The sequence below is a fragment of the Tauraco erythrolophus genome, chromosome 9 (genome assembly GCF_009769465.1).
Source record: "Tauraco erythrolophus isolate bTauEry1 chromosome 9, bTauEry1.pri, whole genome shotgun sequence".
NCBI lineage: Eukaryota > Metazoa > Chordata > Aves > Musophagiformes > Musophagidae > Tauraco > Tauraco erythrolophus.
This window is the reverse complement of record NC_141473.1, coordinates 20,950,007-20,975,950: the sequence shown is the minus strand read 5'-3', so window position 1 is coordinate 20,975,950 and position 25,944 is coordinate 20,950,007. Positions and strand designations below refer to the sequence as shown.

Genomic DNA, 25,944 nt, shown 5'->3' with positions numbered 1-25,944 from the left:
CATAGGGTGCAGGTATTTTTAGACACTGGCTTACACATGGTATTAGCTAAGACACAGGTATACTCAAGCAGCCTTGTCTGAGGGAGCTCAGATCTAGGAAATTGCTTTGCCTGTGTACGGAAAGGGCCTAGTATGAAAAAATCAGAGCTGAAGTTCTCCAGTTTTCAAGTAAGTTGAGCCTTGTACAGACTCATTCCTCAACCCAAGCAAACATGGGCACTTGAACACCTCCTTGTATCTGTTGGAAGCTGGCAGTGAAACAGCTACAGGTCAGTCACAGGGCTGAGCCCAGCAGGAAAGACTTCAACAGTATGTCCCCCGTACAGAAAATTTCCCTTCCAGTTTCCTCTCTTGCCAAACACTTTGGACAGATGCTTCTCTGAACAAAACGATGTCTCCACACCCCTCCCCTGCTCTAGGCTGGGGTCCCAACCTTTACTAGTAAAATGAAATCTTTTGAGAATAAATAGACTTCTGCTTACTGACTGATAAACCAGTTCACCCTGGGTTAAAGGTTAGCAAATAGCTATGTTTATCCTTCTATCAGAGTGGATTCTGCCTAACCTGTGTGAGGTGTTTTCCCATCTCTTTAAAATACGTCAGGAAAGGAACTGACTGAGCAGCACTGTAAACTACCCTGCAGTGGACTCTGACCAGTTTATGCTCTAAATTGAGATTGCAACTGTTTGCTCACAAAGAAAGGATGATAAACAGACCTAAACATCACTTAACCACAGCATTCTGAATCCAGAGCCAAACCCCTGTGTTTATTGGTCTATTTCTCTCTAAACAAAGGCAAGAAGCATTTAGAGAACAAAACACCAAGAGCAACAAAAAATGCCTTTTAGCAAGCAGTGATCTGGACAAACGCGCCCTGGAAAACTTCTTTCTCCCCACAACATAAGAACATCTTTCACAGAACTTTTTATTTACTGACTCTTGCACATGCCTGTCTACGTTTAATAGATAGCTTCCATAGACTTGATGGAAGCTACGTCTGTAGAAAGCATCTGACTGGCAGATCTTCTCTTTCAAGTGGGCTGCATGTCGCCGTCCCTACTGCACAGAAAAGTTTTACAAAAATTCTGGGTGTCAGTAAGTAAAAGCTAGTTATGACATAGTATAATTGTTGCCACCAGCATCTCATCACTAGAGAAGGATGAGAATTCCAGCTGTGGGTTCAAATGCAACAATCACTAAGCCTGAAACCTGTTGCTGATTCTTGCCTCTGCTACAGAGCAAAATGAGCCTCTGGATTTCTGGCCATCCCAGAACCTAGCAGGGCCTATGATGTAGATTCGCAACCAAAATTTAGAAGACCAGCTCCTTTCATCCATTCAGAAAACCAAACAAGCTTATGTCCCTAAGCCTTCCCATATCCCAAGCCTGAGAGGCTGATAACCTAAGCACAATCAGTCACTGAGAAGCAGACAGGATCAACATTGAACGCATGAGTCCTTATCCAAACCAAACTTATTCATAAACACCTCTGTCAGTCTTTAACCTGCAATTGTAAAACTCACAACCAGGTAAATTGTATATGGTTTCAGTTCATTGCTTCCTCAAACTCAATCAACGATGAAAATCTATCAGCTAATTCCCACACATTTACCTTTAGCCTCCACTACCCACCTAAAATTCTCAGTAAATTAACTTATACCTTCACCACCCAAAGCATAAGGTCATGGTCTAAGTTCTAGCAACAGCTGAACCTGACTGTCTGTGCTTGAGGAGGAGATAGCATTTAGCTCCAATTTGTAAAATGAATAAACATTTCAGTAAATCTGCTAGCCTTTCAGGAACATTTCTAGCAGAGGTCAAGGGCTGACTGTTCCCTTCCTTGACTTGCAACTCAGAAGGTAGGAAGGTGAAATTGCAAGACCAATTACGTGATGATGGAGAGGAAGAAAAAAGGAGCAATGTGGGGAGTAGAAGGGTAACCTTTAGAAAGGAAATAGGAAAAGAGAGAATGAATTTCTTTGTTCTCAGCTCCTAAATGGTTAAAATTGCAACTTGCAAGGAGCAGGCTACCAATCCCCTTCAGTAAGCACATATCCTCATAACATTCATCAAAGGACTAATACAGAGAAATTAAAATACTTGCCTTCAAGCTGAGAAACACCACAGGAACATGTTCGTCCCATTAATCATACGCTGTCAGGACGTGCGGCAAGAACCATTAGCGTTTTAAAGACTGTCAGCTTTCAAACGTCAAGCGTGAATCCAATGATTACAGGAATGGTCTCACTGAGAAACCACCAGTGTAGGAGCTGTTACTGGTCAGACTATGTGCAACAGGCATTAGCCAACAACTACATAACAAAGGCACAGCCACTATCACTTCTCCGTGGCACTTACTAGCTGAAGAGAAGAGGAAAACAATCTGTTATGGAAGCAAACACAAGCCTAACCATATTTTATCTAAAGCTGGTTTGCTCTTAGCTATACAAAGTATATGAAGCTAATTACTCCCTCGAACTTTTTCTTTGATAGCCCAGGTGGACTTACCTTCTATGAACCCATCTAATTCTATTTTGAATACATTTATTATTTTTGTTTCCACAACGTCTTATGACAATGAATTTCATAATTTAACTGCACACTGCATGAAACACTTTTTTCTTGGCTCAAACCTCATGACTGTGCTTGTTCAAATTCTCCTTACATTTGTAATTTTATCCATCAGACTTCCTGCAATCTTCTCTTTTCCAAGACCCTTTTCAAAGTAATTTTTTTGAGGGAAGGGCTTAAGTTAGATAGATTTTACATGTTAATTGCTTATACAGCTTCTGGAGTACAAGGCCAATTCAGGGCGGAGCTTGTATTAAAAATTCTACCCTGAGCTTGAAAACCTTCCCATGCTTTAGTTTCGCTTTTAATCTTACGCCTTTCCACGAAGTATTTATGCATACTGATAAGATCCACTCTGAACCATCTCTTCTCCAGGCTAAACAATCCCAGCCTTCTCAGCATCTCTTAGTTATTTCACTTGCCACAATCCTTCAATCATTTTTCACTGGACTCACTCCAGTAAGCCCATCCTTCTTGTCCAGGGGAGACCAGAACTGGACAGAGCACTCCAGATGCAGTCTTACCAGTGCTGAGGGGAAAGCTCACCTCTCTCAACCTACTGGCAATGCTCTTCCTAATGCAGCCCAGGAATCTGTTGGCATTCTTTGCCACAAGAGTGCATTGCTGGCTCATGTTCAACTCGTTCAACAGCATCTCAGGTGCTTCTCTGCAAAGCTACTTTCCAGTCAGCCAGCCCCCAGTGTATGCCGTTGCCCAGGTTTATTCCTCCTCAGGTGCAGGACTTCACGCTACTCTTGAATTTCATGGGGTTCCTGTCCACTCATTTCTCCAGCTTACTGAGGTCCCTCTGAACAACAGCACAATCATCTGATGAATGAACCATTCCTCCCAGTATAATCTGCAAGCTTGCTCGGAGTCTACTCTGTCCCACTATCCAGGTCACTAATGAAGCTATCAAACAGTACTAGCCCCATTATCAGCCCCGGGGTGTACCACTAATGACTGGCCTTCGGATAGACTTTGGGCTACTGATCACAATCCTTTGAGTGTAGCAGTTCAGCCATTTTTCAATACACCTCACTGTTCATTTATCCAGTCTGTACTTTAGGAATTTGTAAATGAGGATATTACAGGAGACAGTGTTGCCAGCCTTACTAAAGTCAAGACAAACAGTAATCACCACTCTTCCCTCATCCGCCATTTCATCATAGAAGGCTATCAGGTTGGTCAAGCATGACTTCCCCTTCATAAATCCATGCTGACTACTCCCAGTCACCTTTTTCATCTTAATATGTTTGGAAATGATATCTAGGTTTGTTTTCTTCATCACCCTCCCAGCAACAGAGGTGAGACTGACCAGCCTGTAGTTTCCCAGGTCCTCCTTCTTGACATTTTTGAAGATAGAAGTCTTCAGGGACCTCCTCCAATCACCATGTCTTTTCAAAGATTGTCAAGAGTGACCTCGCACATTGGCCAGCTCCCTCAGCACTTGTGGATGCATTCCACCAGGTCCTGTGGACTTGGGTGTATCCATTTTCTTTAAACGTTCCCTAACCTGATCATCCACTCCTGAGGAGAAATATTTCTTGCTCCAGGCTTTTCCACTGGATTGAGGGGCTGGGGAATGATGAAGACAAATCTTACCAGTAAAGTCTGAGGTGAAGAAGGTATTGAGTGCCTTGGCCTTTTTTATGCCCTTTGTCATCAGGTTTCCTGTCTCTTTCAGTAGAGTGCTCATATCTTCCCTGGTCTTCATGTTGTTGATATGCCCGAAGAAGTGTTTCTTGTTGCCCTTCACAACAGCCCCCACCAGATTCAACTCCAGGTGGGCTTTAGCTTTCCTAAGTCCATTCCTGCATGTTCTCAGTTTCTCTATGTTCCTCTTAAGACACCTATCCCTGCTTCCATGTCTTCTATGCTTCCTTTTTAAGTTTGAGCGTTGTCAGGAGCTCCTTGTTCATCCATGCAGGCCTTCTGCCACCTTTGCTCAGTGTCCTGCACATGGGGGAAGACTGTTCTTGAGCTTGGACAAAATAATCCTTGAAAAATCAATAAGATCTCCTGAAGCCCTCTTCTCTCCAGGACCATATCCCATGGGATTCTTCCAGGCATAGCCCTGAGAAGGTCAAAGTCTGTTCTCCTGATGTCCAGGGTTATGATCCTTCTATTTGCCTTGCTGAATAATGCCTTCAGAGTGGCTCTTTTACAGACAGTCTTTGGGACCTGAGGCAAATTAGTTGATTGCTCAATACCTCAGATTTTTCCTTTACAAAATAATTAGGACAATATCCTTTCCCTACCTCAAGGCTACGTCATGATGGTAAATTATGTTCGTCATAAAGCACAAATAGAAGCCCCAGATATATCTGACGGAGATAAGTTAGAAAAAATAACTTAATCAGATCTCAGAAACTTTCTGTTGTAAGCAGTTTCGGCAGCAAGATCTGCTCCCAGCTTACTTTAGTTCTACTCTGTATCTCAGTTTCTATACCCACAAGCGTACTCTCCGCTTGTGATACCTTTGCCTGGGGTAAGGCTAACCAGCACCTCCTTGCAGATGATTTATGAGTCCCCTAGTCCTGAACAGATATCTGAACTCCTAACCCCCATCATCTTTCTCTTCCTCTTCCCTTGGTTGGGCCCATCTCCCAGCATGAGATAACACTGGAGAGCAAACACTAGTGCATCCGGCACCAGCTGTCTTTGTGCAGAGATAACAGCACATATCAGGCACAAAGCCCATCACTGCTCCTCACACACCTGTGAGAGGCTCCACAAGGGAAGCTCGCCCTGCCACCTAGTGAAGGGGCTCCTCTTGGTTCACCCAGGAATCTCAATTGAGACTGTTACTCTGGAGAAGCCCTCTAGCAAAACAGGGAGCAGAAACCTCCTTTCTGTCTTCACACTGGGCAGATAACAGAACCCACCTCCCTCTTCTTCATTACTTTGGTATCTTAGCATCTTAAATTCACTGATATGATTCTATGCTCCTGATGCTCTTACTGGAAAACCCTTGTCTTACAGGTGGAGAAATTAAACCCCAGACTTCCAAGACTTAACATCATATCCTAGCTCCTAAACAGTTTGGCATCCTAGTGGACATGCCTCTAATACCCATATCTAATCCTTCAAAACAGTCATGTTTTGCCCTCATGCAGATGATATCTGAAAGATATTTACTCATCTAAAACAGGATCTCTAATTAGGCCTATGTAGGGCTATTCTTCCATTATCTATAATGACATTGAGCCAAGTATTAAATTGCACCTCAGAGACTTGTGCTGTAGTTTGCAATTCTCACCTAATATAAGACATGGTCTGAACAGGGCCCAGAAGGCCTGCAAAAACATTCTCTCCACTATTTCGCTAGCAGAAGAAGAAAGAATCCACACATCACGGTTTATCTATATGGAGAATTGGACTGGAATTAATTATAGTAGAGTGGCTTCCTCAGTGGACACTTCTTCAGAGCTCACCAGTTAAAAATTGACTATTCCTCCTGAATGGAGAAACCACTTGTGGAGCTCTTGCAGTGTAATTACTTTGTCACAGGATAAAGCTCTCCATGTTTGCCTACGGGAAGCATTTACCTTCCAACTGCTTCACCTCCCCTCCATCACAAGGAACTGATGAAAGCTTAGGATGAGGAGGAGGATAAATTAGGATAAAGTAATGGAGAAAGAAAGGGGCTGTGACATGCATTTCTGGCAGAGAAGCAAGGAACTGCTCATGGCAAGAAAGAATATGTAAACAGAAGAAAACAAACATAAATATAACACGAGATTAACCTAGAATGATTTTGTCTCCATGCAGTGCTGGTTGTGTTGCTGAGCCGAGAGAGAGACTTATGTCACTCGGCTTTCGACTCAGACACCAAAAAACTCAGCTTTTTTACCCCATGGCCCAAGATTCAGTCCTAAACATGTTATGTTTTACGTCTGATGCAACACAAAAACGAGGAAGGCACGCCAACTGAGAGGTGAGCAGATGGAAAGCGCTTTTCTTAAAGTAGCTGTATTTCTTCAGACTAAAAGTACAGCCCCACAGCACATGTACAGAGTGAGGACATGTACACTTTCCATGGACACTGGCACGCTCACTTTCACTCCAGCCTATGGCCATGAACCCTTTGCATTTAGCACTACTGCACTGCTACAAGAATTCCATATTAAAGTGCAGCTGCAGAACAGCGTGACCGTAGGGCACAGAAGGATTCTCCAGATAAACTTCTAGCGGTTGTAAACTCAGAGGAAAAAAAAAAAAAAAAAAAAAAAGGAAGGATCAAAGGATCATAGGGAACAGCTTTAAACACCCTCTGTCAGAATGTGCTCCAAAACTCACTTTTATCATGCCACTGTGACAAACTTTATTCTTAAAGACATAGTCAAAACATACAGAATGCTCTCAAGTCTCAGTTTACAAAATCTTCTGCTCCAAACGAGATGGATTCAACTCAAGAATTCAGAAGTCTGAAACTCAGGGAATTTGTTAGAAATTATTTTCCCCATAAACAAGACAGCTCTTCTTCAAAAGACTTAGGAACTCTAGGATTTTATTTTAAGGCCACATCTGAAGTGTATTTCAAAGCACACATTCCACATGGCTTTTAAGTCTGACTCTGTCTCCCAATAATAAATTGAGATCCTCAGCAGCATTGGGAGTTTTCTGTTTTATTTTAAGCAGCCTTTGCCGTTCACCTTTAAACATAGTTCACATGCCCACATCAACACGTAAGAAGATTCCCTCAACCTTTTTGATTTGTTTCTTCAATACATCAGACAAGACCAACGTGTTGCTAAGTCTCCCTTTTTATCTTGGTGTAATTCATTTCTACACCATATCAACCTTCTTCAGGGCTGTATATTTTCATATTAATAATGAAGCCTGCTTTTTAATTCCTCCCCCCATCCTTTAGTTTTGTATATTAAAAAGTGTCGATAGATAAGACTTGGATCTCAAATTAATGGTGGTAGCAAAGCAGAGTTCAAATTATACAATTAAAACACAGAGACAGCTATGTTTACTGTCTTCCTACATGTGAGCTAAGCTGGGATTTCACAGAGAAATTGCCCTGCTCTGATTCTGATGGAGGAGGAGTAGGTTTGATCATTTCCCTAAACTGGCTAAAATCATTTGGAAACAACAGTTTAAACATGTTAACCGTTTCCTATTTATTGACATTCCTATAAATACTTTGTGAAGTGCAAAGAGACTGAGTATGCAGCTCCATGGTTTCTTTAAGCCAATTTATGGGTGGGTTGCACTCAGAATGAACGAGCATGCTGTTTTCCACTCCATCATCTCATCTCTCCTTCATCTCACAATCTCTCCTCACTGTCCTCATTGTGCTGGAACTACTAGTCCTGCAGCTGCATGGTTAGCAGGACCAGGGAGCCAATCCACCTACAAACTAATCCTCTCTCTTTTTTTTCCTGCCAGGTCATTTCCTACTGCACAGATGCCTAACCACTAGTATTATCAGAGTGAAATGTGGTGGGAACACATGGTTGCAAGGTGGGAAAAGACCACTCCTGACAGCAACTAGCACTTCAGTCAGCTCAGAGAAGCGACGAAACCAGAGCATAAGAATCTGTTCATGCAGCTTGGACTACAAAGCAAATATAGACAAGCTAGCTTTAGTTTGGTGCAATTGAGTATTAGGACAGAGAGCTCAGGACAGGCTGACTGCCCAGAATGTACCTATGTTCTTGGGTGGTTTTTATCCACAGATAGAGCAAAAACATCAATACACAATTGCAATCCTTTTCAACTCTGCAAAACGCAGCGGTTCTCTTCTACAGGGCTTAAGCTAGCTTTCACCAACAGCTGAAGCAGCCTTTACACTGACATTGATGGAACTAGACTAAATCTGCAGTATGTGAAAACAGCAACAAATACAAGTTGCTGTATTCCCCCCTGCACTGCCCTGCCTCCACATTCTCGTGATTTCATTCTATGGTTTTTGATATCTCATAAAGCCTCAGTTCCTACAATCAAATGTAAGAGTATCTGTTCCATTTAAAGGAAAAACAAAATGTTATCCAAGAACTTTACAGAGAAGTTTAGAGGTACAGAAAAAAAACAGATTAATTAGGACCATACTGTCTCCATAAGAAAAAAAAAACAAAACAATCAAAAACCAACCAGAAATCCATCCCTACCTTTATGCCACCATCATGTTTTTGCTTTTAAAATCTTAAGATTTTTAATTAGTTGTTATTTTAATACTCAAAAAAAGATGCTCACTCTGGAACTATCCCAAGAGACTGACAAAACATGAACATTAACAAAAAGAAGCCAAATTTGCACCAATACCAGCAGTGCTGACAGCATCATGCCCTAAAGGAGGAGACTGCTGCTAGAACGTGTACCATCAGTCATGACTGTCTCTTTTTTCCTCACAGTATTTATTTGATGCATAGCACAGCTGTAAAGTACGCACTATAAGGTCCACTACAAACAGCCACAGAAATACCATCTCTGACATTCTGAGACTTCTGATGTAGGAACTGCAGAGACCTGCATTGAGCTCAGAGTCTAAAAGATCCTTCACTGTGCACTGGACTTCAGGAACACGTACATACTCATCTTTGCAGAAAAATCATGGTAGATCAGTTTCTACTAGTGAAAAGGGCTTGTTCTGCCCACAGCACAACAGCATTGGGTGTAACCTCTCAGAATCAGGTACAAGCTGCCTTTTGTACATACGCCCCTTCTGATAAGTGAAAGAAGAAGCTAGGAAAAAATTACATCAGTAGAGATTGTACCTCCTCCAGACAAACCAAATGCTGCTACAAAGAGACTCAAAATCTTGAGTCACTTAAAAGGACAAAAAAAAAAAACAACACCACAAACCAAACCAAAACCCAAGATAAAGTAACTAGCAAACCCTGGGTCTTCTTAGTGACTTTGTGGTATTTGAGCCTCCCTCAGTTGCATCAAGGTCACATTTTTCCCCTAGATCCAGGAAAACTAGTAACTTCATTTCAGAAAAAGTAATTGTATTACCTAACCCTTATCTGGCACTTTTTTATCTGTACCTCTCAAAAGAAGTCAATATCACTATCTGTGCATGATACCACTATTTGCATGAACTCCATCAATAGCACACAAGTCACTTCAAAGCGTAGAGTGTCTAGTACCAAGCCAGTAGCTACTGCCCCCAACAGTGAACTCAGAAGAAAACATTTATGAACCTTTATTCTCTGCTAAACCACAAAACCACCTCCTGTCTAATCTACCGACTTGAGAATTTGAAGATTGTGGTATAATACCAACACTGAGAGTCTGGATTTTTTGTTCATTTTAACTACAGGAATTGTCAACAGCTGTATCATCTAGAAGGTGTTCACTCAGCCTGACTCTGTTGAGTCTTCCTCATGCTACTCCTCCGTTGAAGACAGTGGAAGCTTTATCTTCTCAACCAGGCCCTACAATGGATAGATGAAAGTTTTGCTACCTCTGGCTGTAAGGAGGTTAAAGACAGGCATCTGCCCTTGTGGTAGAAAATTGAGATAACTGGACACACTCCTTTAGGTCTATAAGGATAAGAAAGATCCATATAATAGTTCGTAAATAGCTGTAAGAAACTGAGTACTTATGTTTATTATCACCACCCTTTTCTGACTAAGAGTCAGTTATACAGTCTGGATGTACCCTTCCTTCACATTCCCTTCCATCCCCTGGCAAAAAAAAAATAAAAATCAACCCAAATCCGTTTGCTGCAAAACACTTCAGACAATCAAGAGCTTATCTAAGCATCTCAGTGATTTTACAGTGTTACACATATCCTAGTATCACAAGAATATGTTTTACCTTGAGGCAAATGTTTTAATTTATGTGCATGTGAGCTATTAGCAATACCTCCACCAAATGGAGCCCATATAACCCGTCGGATGGCTTTCACCCAATCTTCCATTTCATTCTGGGAATTAGCCATGAGCAGGAAAGCCTCATGATTGACAGGCATCTTTTCCCGGTCCCCTGCACCACCTGAAAGAGAGAGTACAAATATCTTTTAGCATTCTAGTTCAGAAAAGAGAAACCAATGTTTAATATCACCAAAGCTTTGGGTCAAAATGATCAAATAATTACTTTGATTGAGCAGTTTTACACACAATTCCTACTCATGTGCTGCAGCACCCACAAAGCACAAGTTGGTAGAAGATCAAAGTAGAGATGCAAAATAGGCATTTCCAGTGTGGGAACGTGGAGATGCTGTACCTGCTGTCCCAGCAATAAGCAAAGTGAAAGCACAAGCTGTAAGACCCTGCAGGAAGAGTGGGAAAGGAATTCCACATACCTGTACTGAGGTAACTGAAAGATTATTACCAAAAGGTGGACCAAGTGAATTGTAGGACATTTTAGTGCTTGGGATGCAGAAGTCACAAGATCATTCCCTTTCCCAAGTCTCTGGGAATTTCTAGTCTCAATGTAGAAAGAGACTCCCCATTCTGATTTTTGGATCCAATTCAGAAGGAACGTTTTGAAGAGGAGTTAACACTTAGAGATATGAATCTGACTCTCCCACTTGAAATAACAACTTTAGGAGCTATTAACATTGGCACACAATATCACAGGAAAGCACTGACCAAAACATGAAATGCACTCAAGCTGTCATATACATCTGTCACTTATAGATACTCCAAGATTTGTAACATTTCACCCTTCTTTTCTCATTTTCTTTTTAGGTCAGCATCCACTTCAGTCAGTTTAAATTTTCTGCTCACCCCTCATTTTATGTTCCAGAGCCGGATACAACCTAATGAAGGCCACATAAACACATAAAAGCTTTACTGGAGCAGCCTCTGTATAAAAAGGCTACAGATCCTGTCCAACACAGCAGCTGCATCACTAGCAGCCTGGAGCTTCCCCATCACCATGGAAACTGCCTTGGCTTTGCCACAGAGATAACATCGTACCCTTTGTGCCACTGTCATTTCCACACTTACACTGCTTTCAGTACCTACTGGCGAGCTAAAGCTGATTGCCTGTCCATGGAATTTAGAGATAAGAGCAGCATGATGGTATGCAGTGGTTTCTGCAGAACTGATATAGCATACACAACACAACATGTGCCTCCTAAACCCTCGCCAATCTGGAGAAAGGAGCAAGCTGGAAGCTGCCGGCAAGCCAAGGAAGTACTTTTTCTTGCGATTAATTGTTTCCTGGCCTAGACACACTCATGGATCATACACTGATCTGGCAAAGCAAGCAGGGTAAAATGAGATGTGTTGGGAAGAATTTTGTGGCTCTCTGAGAATCAATTCAGTGAACTGGGAAAATGATGCAGTCTTTCAGTAGAGACAACGGCCACCTAGGACTAGGCATGCAGCTTAACAAACAAAAGCCATGATGCTTTTTTCCTACATGTATCCAAATTCTGCGTCTTCCTCATAGCAACCTCTCAGACATTCTCCCATTTTTGAATTTACAGAATGATTCATATTCCTTAAGATATATGAAACAGAACAGCTCTCTAGCTCGAGGCTAGAAAGTAGGCATCTAAATACATTAATGTTCCAACATCCTCCACTGCAAGTAGGACATACTTCATCCTTTGGATACAGAACTGTCAGAGCAGGAAATTACAGTCTGTGAAATTCCTGCCACAGTCTTTTACCAACATACTCAGCCTCGTGGTGAAAGCAGGGGTCAGCAGGTATAATTCTTGTACGCTACCTGGCAGACCTATTGCCATGCCCTTTCACAACCAAGTATCTCACAGGAGATACAGTTGCAAGAGAGAGGCTTTTCACAGCTGTCAGCAGACATCAGAAACAGGGGTTCAGGATCTGGCAGACAGATGACCTGAGCTCAAGGTAGCTATTCAAACAAACGAAACAGTCTCAAAAAAACATGTACTGTATGGGTCACACCATCAGCAAACAACTGAACTTGGTCAAGATAAAACACAGATCCTGTTCTTAAATTTAAAAGGATCCAGCTGAGATTTTGCCCACCCAAGTCATGAAGGACAAGGAGAGACCAGAATCTTAGCTTAGAATTAATTACAGACCACAAATTTAGTCCAAACAGCTGAACTAATCCATACGACGATTGCCATATGAAGCACAATAAGCAGAGAAAGACGAAACTGACTTCTTACTGGATTTCTGCAGAAGTGGTGTCTCAGCATCTTCCCACTGAATCACTGTACCACAGGGACCTGACTACAACTCCTCTTTCCCTAAGATGTTACTTTTGAACCAGCTAGCTGCCTTTTAAACCTTTGTGGGCCTTTTTCATGCAAGCATTTGGAGAAAAAAAAAAATATATATTTCTATTTGAGTCTGCAAAATGTAAAAAACAGGATGGGAAAATAAGATTCCGGTATACACTAGACCTGAGACTCTGCCAAAAACTACATACAGCTCCTCTGTGGCTGGCTTTCCCCACTGAAACTTTAAATAGGAGCAATGTCATGACCCTACGAGCTGCCTGTGGGAGAGTCAGCAGTGACTAGTCACAGAAGTACAAGCAAATGAAGACAACTCCATGAGTGGAGACTAGCTTAGGAACAGGAACAGACTTTAGAATTGCTTCTTAGAGAAACCCTCATATCTTAGCATTACATGAATATGCAGTGACAGAGCATGCAGACCAACCTATAAACGATTTTTTTTTCTAATAACACTTTAATCATGTTCCTTTCCACACATGGCTGGCTCCTTTCACTACATCCTTGAAGGAACAAGCAAAACTAGAGGTCCCTAGAAGGTAGAGTTCAGACACGTCTCTCTATGTTGCTGTAACATTCAAGAGGTTTCGAATCTTAGTAGCTACGAGAATGAGAAACAGCTAAATTCAAACACTTAGATCTTCTTAAAGAAAAAAGCAAAACAAACAAGGAAACAATGCCACACACACCTTCTTCAGCAGTCCAGAATTTTACCCGAAATTCACAAATGCTTTTTTTTTTCCCCTGGGCTCAGATCCAAAACAGGATCTTTTTACAGGTTTCGGGTTTGAGTTGGCAACACAAACGCTGTTATCAATTCAAACACTGTAGTCTTTAGGAATTGCTACAGGAAAACAGTTTTAAACCTTCCTGCCTAGAAACACTTGGTTGTGAAATTTTAGTTTTGTCTCTCACAGCAATAAGAAGTTTGCATTCAGATACTACTCAAACCTCTTATCTCTGCCATTAAGAGAGCTGCAGCCCTTACTATGGTTGCCATTCAACTCTAAACCCTGAAGCACACAAGAGCTACTTCTATTGTGTGAAGCAAATAGGCCTCTGGCTACTCAGCACCATAATCAGGAGGAACACTGCTAACGATTTTACAGACAGACAAGGGCTTTCCATTCCCTTGAACAGAACTTCTCACTCATCTTTAATCAAGCTCACATACGAACAAGACTAGCCCTCAGGGACCAACTCTGCACAGCTCAGATTTGCCATGGGCAGACATTCCAGTCCTTCTGCTCAAAGCTACTTTCTTCTCCAAATCAGAGGAAAAATTAAACTGTCTGCAAACACAAACAGTACAAACATCTCAATAGATGTGGCAGAAGCAGAAGGCTTAACTTTGGGGATGAATAGTCCATCTGCTTCAGCATTAACCTACGACCAGGGGATCCTGTGTTCAATCATCTCCTCTGCTGCAGATTTCCAGTGCACCTTGTCCAATGTGCACTGGATTCCACCCCTATCCATAAAACAAGTTGGCAGTGCTACTTGCCTCCCTCCCAGGAGCACAGAAACTGAACAACTTCAAGACTGGGAAAGGTCACGGCAACCATACAAGTACATCCAATAAACATAATAGTCTAGAAAGATTCAGGAACTTGTTTTGTTACTGCTCACCATGAAAAGGGCTGCAAGTCCCAGCTGACTTCATTGCTTTGCCATCCCTGTCTCAAGGTACCTTTGCCAAGTTGCTTTACAAACACTAGTAGATGTCTGCCTCAAGAGAACAGCATAGCTCCCGGCCCCCGGCTGCACTGCACAAATGCACTCTCTTCCAGGCCCAGACTAGTTAAACCTGGCAGAATTGCTCTCCTGTCTTCTGCTCAAGTGGTTTATGCAGCCATATTTCATTTGGTCTCAGAGCCATCTGCTGCTGATGTCAGCTGTATAGCGTTCACCTCAGAGTAACGTGCCACCTCCTAATCCTTAATAACAGCCCTCCTCTCTGCTCTCCCCCAGGCCCTACAACAGGGAAGATTAAATACTGAACGACTGCGGCTAAGTGACTTGCTGAAGGTCCGATGAAGTGCAACAGCAGCAGGAATCACAATCCACACTTCAAAGCCCTATTTACTGAAAATTCTTCCTTTCTTTGACCATCCTTAGTCTGGTATGTGTTCACTGGGAAGTGCAAAGCATAAGGCTGCTATTAAGCTGTATTTACCTGTTCTGCTCTGTGTTTCTGTTCAAAGAACCTGTAACAAACGTTCAGATGCATCTCTCCCTTTATATAGCTGTTTCTAGTGAGAAAACATTGGAATTTTTTGTTTGCCTTGAACTTCATCAACACAAGCTTAACCACAAGATCAACATTTGTGAAGCCAAGTCTTAGATCCCCTTTGCATGGAAACAGAAGTTCAGGGGGAACAAGACTGGACTTCCTAGTAGATGTTCCTGCCCCATTTCATGTAAAAGGAGGAACTTTTCTATCCTCAAGTAAAGCTGCTGTCAGGTTCTGCTGAAGTTGGCAGCTTCTTTTTTTGCTCAGATCATTTCCCTTTCTTCCACTCCCCATCTGTTTTGCCTTTCATCCATTTCTTACATCATTCTGCTTACTAATGTACTTGTGTACTGTCATTATATCAACTCTACTGAAAGTTTACCCATATACAAACACTTGTGTATGTGTATATATTTACGTCTTTGTATTGCTTTGGTGTGGATAGTGGTGTTTTCAGTAAGAGTGAAATTTAGTCAGCCATGTGCATGCTCCTGCAGCGTGTCAGGAGGCAAACAGCAGTTCAAGGTTGAATTATGAAAGGGGTGGCGGGTGGGTAACACAAGGTCCACCTAACATGTTTGCCCTCAGTACTAAAGCAAGTAGTGACAGGAAGCCTTAGATTGCAGACAAGCAGCAACAAAGATCTTGACAAACAGACAAAAACTAGCACCCACAGCTGAAAAGAACAATTGCAATGATTCATTTTTCCTGACCTGCTCTTTATGATTGTCTTAAAGGTAAGTATCAGATTCAGGGCTCTAAGATCTCCCCGATAATGAAAGAAGGTGAAAAATGAGGTAGATGAATTCTGTCAAGATTAAAGGCAGCTCTATTAGGGGAATCTTTCTTTGTACAGCAGGCAAAAACACACCCAAAAAACATCCAGTCTTGATCTTTGGATTATGAAAGAGACAAAAGAAATGTAACTGAGTAATCAAAAGGTCATCAAGAGGCTTGAAGGTTTCACTTGAAACCTAATTCCATCTCTTCAGTACTGGCTTGATTCTGGCTTAATGCTGAACCTCTATATCCTGAGCACTCTTTCACACTAACCAAATTTTCCAAGAGCCTAAATGCTAGAGGTAGACCCAGTCTATCAGACCTGAATCTTGGGTTAACCTGTCATCAGCGTGCAGTTTAAACTTTGCTACAACCAATAACAACTCTACTGCTTTTCTGTGGGTTTTTTCTAAATGATCCTTTAACAGAAGAGAAAATGCTGTGAATACTAAACTGAGAGCTGGAGGGAGGGAGGGCTGGAGCACCTTTCCTATGAGGACAGGCTGAAAGAGTGGGGCTGTTCAGCCTGGAGAAGAGGAGGCTCCGGGGTGACCTTATAGCGGTCTTCCAGTACCTCAAGGGGGCCTACAGGAAGATGGGGAGAGGCTGTTCAGGAGGGCCTGTTGTGATAGGACAAGGGGTAATGGTTTTAAAATAGAGGGAGGTAGATTCAGGTTGGATATTAGGAAAAAATTTTTTACCATGAGAGTTGTAGAACACTGGAACAGGTTGCCCAGAGAGGTGGTGGATGCTCCATCCCTGGAGACGTTCAAGGCCAGGTTGGATGAGGGCCCTGAGCAACCTGATCTAGTTGGAGATATCCCTGTTCCTTGCAGGGGGGTTGGACTAGATGACCTTTGAAGGTCCCTTCCAGCCCTAACCATTCTATGATTCTATGATCTTGAATGCTCCATTTAGGCTACTTGAGAACAGAAAAAAACAGTAAGAAAAACATGAAATAGTCAAGGAGTGACAGATAAAAATAAGGAAAACTAACAGGATCTACAAGGGTATGATCTGTGAAGAACTGAATGGTACAGTAAACAGTGACATGTGTTTGCTATGATTTTGTATTTGTATCTATCTGTACCCACTCACCATCTACCTATATATGAGATATCAAAGTCGGAAGTTCATTTGGAAGCTGAGAGAGTAAACTCGTGATCATACCTTAGAAAGCTTATAAAATTAAGAAAAAACAAGGTTTGAGGATTTAGTATCACAGAGAGCACAAATAAAGAAAACAAGTTTGAGTCAAAATAAATTTATTGTGTCTCAGTTCCAATGGACAACAAAATGGCAATTTTTCCTAAAGAAAACATGCACCTTTTTAGGTGAAGGGTGTTTATTTCCACAGTTTGAAGGAGTTTGAGGGGATTCAATTTTCATTTGGTTGTGTCAATGAGGAAAGTGAAATCTTAAATATATTTTATTATACTGAGTAAGTTCAATCTCATAAATTGACATGGTCATATTTTCTCAGGGCAGGATTTACAAGCATACACTAAAATACCATTGAGTTTTTAGTCAAATATAAATGCCTGATTTCATAGAATCATAGAGTTGTTTAGGTTGAAAAACCTTTAAAATCATCAAGTCCACCATTAACCTAACACTGCCAGGTCCACCATGAAACCATGTCCCTAAGCACCAAATCCATGTCTTTTAAATACCTCCAGGCATTGTGACTCCACCACTCTCCCTGGGCAGCCTGTTTCAATGCTTGACAACCCTTTCAGTAAAGAAATTTTTCCTAATATCCAATCTAAACTTTCCCTGGCACAAATGAGCCATTTACTCTCATCATATCGCTTGTTACTTGGGAGAAGAGACCAACTCCCACCTTGCTACAACCTAGAGCTGTAGAGAGTGGTAAGGTCTCAGCCTCCTTTTCTCCAGGAGAAGAATTTCCTTAAATGCTCTTCAATCCATGAGCTTTAATAACAGTCACAAGTAGAAGACAATGGAATTTTCAACTAAAAGTCCTTACAGAGAGAGGATTTTCATGAATCCCTAAATGATTTTTACATCCCAGATCTTAGACCTCATTCCAGAGAAAAAAACAAGGCAGGCAAACACTAAATCACTGCCACCTATAAACTAACCCAAAGGCCCTATGATGTGTTCTCCCCTCCCATGCCTCTTGTGGTTTCAGACGTCATTAAACTGCTTTAAAAAAGCACCAACAAAGAGATTAGACCTCAGAACTGTGGTTTCTTATGCAAAAATTCTGACAAGACTTAACATGAAGAGAGGTACTACAGTTTCTCTGCACTGGTTACATGGACTAGAGAAAACCCTTAAAAACCTAAGGCTAGTCCTCTATTTCAGTTGTCAGGATCAAATGTATCATTACTATATGCGAGAAATTAAGATTTGGTTAATCTTTGGCCTTTTATACATAAAAATTGTATCGGTTAGCTTGACTCTGTTTTTCAACACCTGCCTGGAGATGCCTTTCTTGATAATGTGTGTGACCTGTGTTACTCTAGACTTATCTATTTAATTAAACTGGTTAATGCTACTGGTCACTTCAAATAAACTAAACCCTTGAAAATAACCTAAACCCATATTTCGGGGAGGCCACTCACTGATAAGTGATGTCACACTCCAGGAACCATGACAAACAGAAAACAAGATGCAAGCTAAGAGGAAGGGAGAAAAACAATTTTTCAAGTACTCTTAAAGAAAAGCAAGTAGCATTACAAATGCCACCTTGAACCTCTGCTTATAAAACCTGCTTACATGTGCTCAGTGCTTTGTAATGTTTGAGTCTTAAAAAATCAGCTCAAGTAAAGCGCTGTATATGTCTTGGGCTGAACTGAGAGAATTTTCAGAAAAAAAAAAGGTACAGTTTAACTTGGCTAAGGCGAATTCACAACTCTGAGATGATCACTTCTAATGCAGCAGCCCAATATTTAGGTTTGAGATGAGCCCAGGCATAATACACAACGCTAAGTACTTTTTTTTTTTCAAGTGCAGAGCATCTCCCTTGAACCACCACAGTCAGGCTTCCATTCCCTCCAGCTTCTGCCCACAATTTACTTCGCTGCGTAAAAGGAACAGCTGTTAACCGTGATCATGCTGTCTCCCTCACTAGAGAGTTTTGGGAGCCTGTGAAGCATGCCACCAGCTGTGTACAGTATCCCTAAAAGCAAGTTGTATTATATTGCTTCAGGGTTTGTATCAGCTTCTACTAGGTAGTAGCAAGAGATGAAGTGTCTCCAACAATGTCACAGCTACTTTAAGAAGCTAGCAGAACTATACCAAAGAGGAATTTATCAATAATAATTAACACGAGGAACAACTACTGCACCAGCAATTGCTAGAAGCTGCATGAAACCACTTGCTGCAACTTGTGTGTTTCATCCCGAGCGTGAATTCTAGAGCACAGATATTCTAATTATGTCCAACGATGCCTCAGGGGTGAGACTGTCAAATAAGTGAGTGTTTGCTCAATTAAACCTTGTGGCTCAATTCAAATAATGTTTCCTGATAGGGGATTACTGTGCAGACTGAACATGTTCACTTGAAAACCTAGATCATAGCAGAGATAACAGTTGCTTCTTAGGTGGAGCTCTCAGCATGCAATGGCACAGTCACTGCCTCTTACGGCCAACGTCTGCTAACAAAGCAGACAAATATAGGGTATAGTGTGCCTCTGCTGACACTAACACTGTTTTGCCTGCCTGGCAACAGGAATCTCACTGGAAAAAAAAAAGTTCCTACCGAAAAAGAATCTGAAGGTGTTGGGAGCCCAGGCAGAGCTGTGGTTTGGTTTCTTCCATTTCCACAAATGAGTTCAAGAGCTTACAAATCCCTCCTTCAAAACCTATTCAACATGTCACCAGCTTTTAGGGAGCTGTTCACCTCAGGATGTGTCCACCTTAGAGCAAAAAAAAAAAGACAACTTCTGTCCCTCTCAAAAAAAAAAAAAAAGGCCATTTCTTCCCTTCATAAAAGACGACCCGAACTCTACAACAACATCAAGTCTGCAGTGGTGATGGCAAGTGGGGATGGCAAACGGGAGAAAGAAAAGGTTGCACAGCATTTTACCCAGCATGTTCCACAGACAGTCTTGTGCCAACAGCAGGCTGCTTTCCCTCAAACCTCCTACTTTCTCCCAATCCAGAAAACTAATCCTTGCCTTCTTTCCTCAGTGTATTTCAACTTAGAAAGTTACAACCAGCCTAGCCCTTAATAGTCATGAAGTGTGGAACTTCCTGGGCTACGCAGAGCTCCTGGTCATTTCACTGTCTTCCAGTTCTGATAGAAAGGAAATAAATTTTTCTCAGGCCAGCAGAAGCCACACGCTTACAGGGAGGTGATTCAGGTCAGCCTGCTGGCAGAAGCTGCGTGTCTGCCCTGTAAGATACACTGTGGGAGAAACATCTAAAATAAAGCAATTATGAATTTAAGGGTACAAAAAAGTTAGACATATGTATGAAAGACTCAGAAAACAGGGGCACATCTATGCAAAGCAAGCCACACAGTTCTATGTGGTTCTCCAAAGCAGCAAGTGCTCAAGGCTTCTGAGGAATGTATCAAATTATATATTCCAACTGTGGTCATGTTTACACGCTATTATAAGGGCGGAAATTCCTTCCTGACCGAAGATGATGATACTTTGTGCTTTGAAATATCTGAATGAAAATGACTGGGTAATTTTATGCATTACCATGCAACCACAAGCAATTTTCTAATTCTCATAAATTTCTTCAAATCTTGAACATCGAAGAGAAGAGTTGAGGGAAATTTTAAATCCTGATGAGAAATGACTTACCGCATCATCAGAATGGCAAAGTCTGACCTATTTTTCTTTGACAATTTCATCCTGGAGAGATAATATCCAATCTCCGCATGCTTCTGGAACTGCTGTGCTCACTTTTTCCAGGTCTGCTCACCAACAGGAATGAAGTGGCTCTCATGCCTTCTAAATAAGTCTGTCTATAACTATCTTCTCCTCCTTGCCCCTCATAAGCCTATTTTTTCTTTTCCCTTTACCTAGTACACCATGAAACCAAAGACATCTTCACTGTGTTTTTAAAGGACTACATGGCTCCCATTTTCGTTAACGCTCTGGACTTTGACTAAAGGAGAATGGAAGTGAAGCCACCAGCTGGTACAGCTTAGGCTATAGACACCAGATCTTTTAACTGAGCCTGTAAAGACTCTAATTCTCTGTAGACTGAATACAGAGTTCTGCAGAAATTCAAGCCAATCAATTGCAAACATTATTATTTTCTTTGGTGAATTGACTGAAGTCTTACAAGCGCAGTTTTGGCAGCAGCAAATAAATGGACTATCGTTAAGGACACAACAGTTACAGACTGTTTTTACAAAAAGAAAGCTACTTATTGCATTAATGCAGAAAAGGGACTGAATCACAAAACAATAAATACTGAAGGCCATGGGCAAAACATTGACAAACTTGGAAAAAACCCTTGCCAATATTAATGATAAGACAGTGTAGATGGAAGTACTATCGATCTAAATCCAAAACCTAAGAGCTCAGACATATTCTGGTTCAAGTCCATAGTCTTGTTATAGCTTGCATAGAATAGTAGTTTTCTTCTAGAGTCATAGAATGGTTTGGGTTGGAAGAAATTTACCAGCAGGAGCGGGGAAGTGATCCTGCCCCTGTACTCAACACTGGTGAGGCCGCACCTAGAATATTGTGTCCAGTTTGGGCCCCTCGCTTTAAGAGAGATATTGAGCTCCTGGAGTGGGTCCAAAGAAGGGCGACTAAACTGGTCAAGGGGCTGGAAAATAAAACTTATGGGGAGCAGCTAAGGGAGTTGGGGCTGTTTAGCCTGGAGAAGAGGAGGCTGAGGGAAGACCTGATTACAGCCTACAATACTTGAGAAGGGATGGTGGGGAGGTGGGGAAGGGCTCTTCACATTAGTGTTGGGTGATAGGACAAGAGGAATGGATATAAGCTTAGTCAGGGGAGATTCAGGTTGGATGTTAGAAAGTATTTCTTCTCTGAAAGGGTTGTCAGCCACTGGAATAGGCTGCCCAGGAGGTGGTTGAGTCCCCATCCCTGGATGTGTTTAAGAAAGGGTGGATGAACTGCTTAGGGATATGGTTTAATGGGAGATTAGGGATGGTTGGACTGGATGATCTCTAAGATCTTTTCCAACCTAGAAAAATCTATGAAATCTCAAAGATCATCTAGTTTCACTCTCCCTGCCATGGACAGGGATACCTTCCACTAGATCAGGTTGCTCAAAACCTCATCCAACCTGGCCTTGAACACTTCCTAGGGATGAGGCATCCACAGCTTCTCTGGGCAGCCTCTTACAGTGCCTCACCACCCTCAGAGTAAAGAATTTCTTCCTTAGATCTAATCCAAAACGACCTTCTTTCAGTATAAAACCATTGCCCCTTGTCCTATCACTACACGCCCTTGTCAAAAGTCCCTCTCCAGCTTTCTTGTAGGCCTCCTTCAGGTACTGGAAGGCTGCTAGAAGGTGTCCCCGGAGCCTTCTCTTCTCCAGGCTGAACAGCCCCAACTCTCTCAGCCTGTCTTCATAGGAGAGGTGCTCCAGCCCTCTGATCATCTTCTTGGTCCTCCTCTGGACTCACTCCAACAGCTCCATATCATTCTTGTGTTGAGGACGCCAGAGCTGAACACAGTACTGCAGGTGGGGTCTCATGAGAGCAGAGTAGAGAGGTAGAATTGCTTCCCTCGACCTGCTGCCGTGCTGCTTTTGATGTGGCCCAGGATACAGTTGGGCTTCTGGGCTGCAAGCGCACTTTGCTGGCTCACATGGAGCTTCTTTAGGATGAGAGGAAATAGCCTCAAGTTGCACCAGGAGAGGTTTAGATTAGATTTTAGGAAAAAAGAAAATCTTTACTGAAAAAGTAGTCAAACATTGAAATAGGTTGCCCAGGGAAATGGTGGAGTCACCATACCTGTACATGTTCAGAACACATGTGGATGTAGCACTTCAGGACATGGTTTTGTGGGCATGGTGGTATTGTGTTGACAGCTGAACTTGATGATGTTAGAGGTGCTTTCCAACCTTAATGATTCTAAGATTCTATGATTCTCACCAACCCACAACCCCAAGTCCTTCTCCTCAGGGCTGTTCTTGATCCATTCTCCACCCAGTCTCTATTTCTGCTTGGGATTGCCCTGACGCATGTGCATGACCTTGCACTTGGCCTTGCTGAACTCCATGAAGTTCGCACGGGCCCACATCTCAAGCCTGTCAAGGTCCCTCTGTATGTCAGCCACACCACACAGCTTGGTATCATCAGCAAACTCACTGAGGGTGCACTCAATCCACTGTCCATGCCACTGACAAAGACATTAAACAGCACAGGCCCCAGTACCGACCTCTGAGGCGCACCACTTGTTGCTGGTTTCCACTTGGACATCAAGCCATTTACTGCAACTCTGAGTACAATCATCTAGCCAATTCCTTATGCACCGAGTGGCCCATCCATCAAGTACATGTCCTTCCTATTTAGAGACAAGAATGCCAAGTATTTCGGACAAGTCCAGGTAGATGATGTCAGTTGCTCTTCCCTTATCCACAACGGTCTAACTCCATCATAGAAGGCCACCAAATTTGTCAGGCACAATTTTCCCTTAGTGAAGCCATATTGCTTGTCACCAATCTCCTCCTTTTTTCCCACGTGCCTTAGCATAGTTGCCAGGAGGATATGCTCCACGATCTTGCTGGGCAAAGGGTTGAGACTGACTGGCCTATAGTTCCCTAGGTGTTCCTTTCTTCCTTTTTTAAAAATGAGAGTTATGTTTCCCCTTTTCCACTCAGTGGGATCTTCACCAGACTGCCACAACTTCTCAAATATGATGGAGAGTGGCTTAGCAACTTCATCCACCAGTTCCCTCAGGACCTGCGGATACATCTCATCAGGTACCATGGACTTGTGCACCTTCAGGTTCCTTAGATGTCCTCGAACCTGATCTTCTCCGACAGTGGGGGGTTCTTCATTCTCCCAGTCTGTGCCTTTGCCTTCTGCGACTCGGGCAGTGCAGCTGGAGCTCTTGCCAGTGAAGACCAAGGCAAAAATATCATTGAGTACCTCAGCTTTCTCCATATCCTGGGTAAACAGGTCTCCCGTTTCCTTCCAGAGAGGGCTCACATTTTTCCTAGTCCTCCTTTATCACTGACATACCTACAGAAGTTTTTCTTGTTGCCCTTGATGTCCCTGGCCAGATTTAATTCTATCAGGGCTTTAGCTTTCCTAACCTGATCCCTGACTGCTTGGACAATTTCCCTATATTCCTCCCAGGCTACCTACCCTTGCTTCCACCCTCTGTAGGCTTCCTTTTTGTGTTTGTCTACAAGCTCCTTGTTCATCCATGCAGGCCTCATAGACCTCCAGGCATGCACATGTCTAACTCCTCTTGTTTATTCCCCATGCTATGTGTGTTTACATAAAGACATATAAGTTGAGCTCCTGATGAAGCTGACTTTAGACTAGTTTTATATCAATCTCCTCCCGTATGTGGCTATGCATTGGGTACCTAATGAATCTTCTAAACATGACTGTGCAACACATAGCACTTCACTGTGGCAAGAGTGCTCTTTGGCAAAAAGAAAAGTTTATACTTGTTGCTTGGGCTCAGCACTGCAGCCACTTGGAACACAACTGCAGATGGATAACGGACTCAAGTTTGTGCTGATGCAAAAAGCAGAGGCCTCAATTCTTTGTGCTTTAGGACAACTGTCAGTGAACCTCTAGCAGAACAATGCTTAGAAAGATAAATTCTAATTCTCTCCACTCATTGGCAATGGACAAATTCCTCCTAATCAGAAAGTCCATAAAAGTTCCTTTGAAGAGGTTAATCATTAGCAGATGTAACCTCACTTTGCAAAAGCATGCCAATTTAGACCTGATTTAAACAAGAAATTAAAAAAAAGCCTTTAGGTAAACAACTCATCCTGAGCAACATCTTGAGCTGGTGGACTTGTTCCCACTGAAATTCAAGGGAGCGTTGCACAGAATGCTTTTCTCTGAAACTCAATGGATTTCCCAGTGGAATTCCTGTCCACAGCATTCACTGCCACTATAGCATACTGAAATACTACAGATATACCCTTCCATTGCATCCCATCTTGATGCTTGTATGTCTCCTCCACAATAAGTCAAAGGCCTGCATGTAGGTAGTGTCTCTTCTGACAAGCTAAGATAGTCACCTTTACACTGTGGAGGCAGGCAGATAATACAGTTCAGGTGCATATCATTAGATGCCACAGCACAGTTCAGGATGACTGCCTGTAGAAGCACATTTATAGCTTGAGACTATTCACAATTTTAATTACACACAGAACTGCCTCAAAAGCTTCCGCTCCCGCAGCGCAGAAAGCTCACCAGCACCAAAGCATTCAGCCACTGCCCTGTTGCTGTCCAGCTCCTCCAGACTACAGCAACCTCATTCTGGGATGATATGACCTTTCCTGTCTAAACACCTCAGTACTCATAGACTGTGATAGAGAGGCCTCCTTCTTGCAGAAATCCTTGAACTTCTGCAGGTCTTCCTAGATCTGCATGGCACTGTAGTCTAAGTGCTCTTTCCTAGTAGTCTTCCTCCAGAATGGTTAGCTGACATCAGGGAAAACCTTCTATTTGAAAAACTGGATCAGCAGCCTCTTTTCAACTGTGCCAGTACACACAGTTTCTTAGCAAAGCACACCATCATCTACTAAAGGCTACGCTATGCTGTCAGAAGGTCCTTCAAACCATTCTTATGCTCTTTAATACCTTACAGGTCTTTGTCATGCTTCAAACAAAGGCTGCTGACCAAAGCTAGATCACAGTCATAGCAAGATAGTCTCTCTACTAAGAAGGCAAACTAAAAGGATTTCCACAAAGGAGCTCAGAAAGGAGACAAAATGCTCAGAGGACATTACAACTCAAAGAAATGTGCCCCCAAAGTCCTGAAGTTTCACACAGGTACATACAGCAACCAAGTGTGATAGTGCAGCTTTCTCCTGGTGTGAGAGTGTTTTTGCAGCATGGATGTTCACACTGGCTAGCCAAAGTCTGCAAGTATCTCCAGAGCAAGAAACATTACCTTATGAAAATCTCTTTCCCTAAGCTTAGAATGAAGTACCAGGTAAAGGACAGAGCAGGTTTACCCCATGCAGTTTACGACCCACATTTTCTGGGGAAACCCTGCCATCATCATATTTTATGATGTTCAAATACAGATGAAGTTCTTATCCCAAGGAACAAAAAG

General features: G+C 42.3%; 1 protein-coding gene across 2 annotated transcripts in view; it reads right to left on the bottom strand.

Moving 5' to 3' along the window:
- The window catches only part of ARHGAP22 (Rho GTPase activating protein 22), a 137,580-nt gene that overhangs the window by 28,058 nt on the left and 83,578 nt on the right, over positions 1 to 25,944 (bottom strand). The window contains exon 4 of one of the 2 annotated variants that reach the window (XM_086616362.1): positions 10,348 to 10,524. In XM_086616362.1, coding sequence (XP_086472488.1) covers positions 10,348 to 10,524 — 177 coding nt within the window. The remainder of the gene's footprint in view (positions 1 to 10,347; positions 10,525 to 25,944) is intronic. The other variant, XM_086616363.1, reaches the window with a different exon arrangement.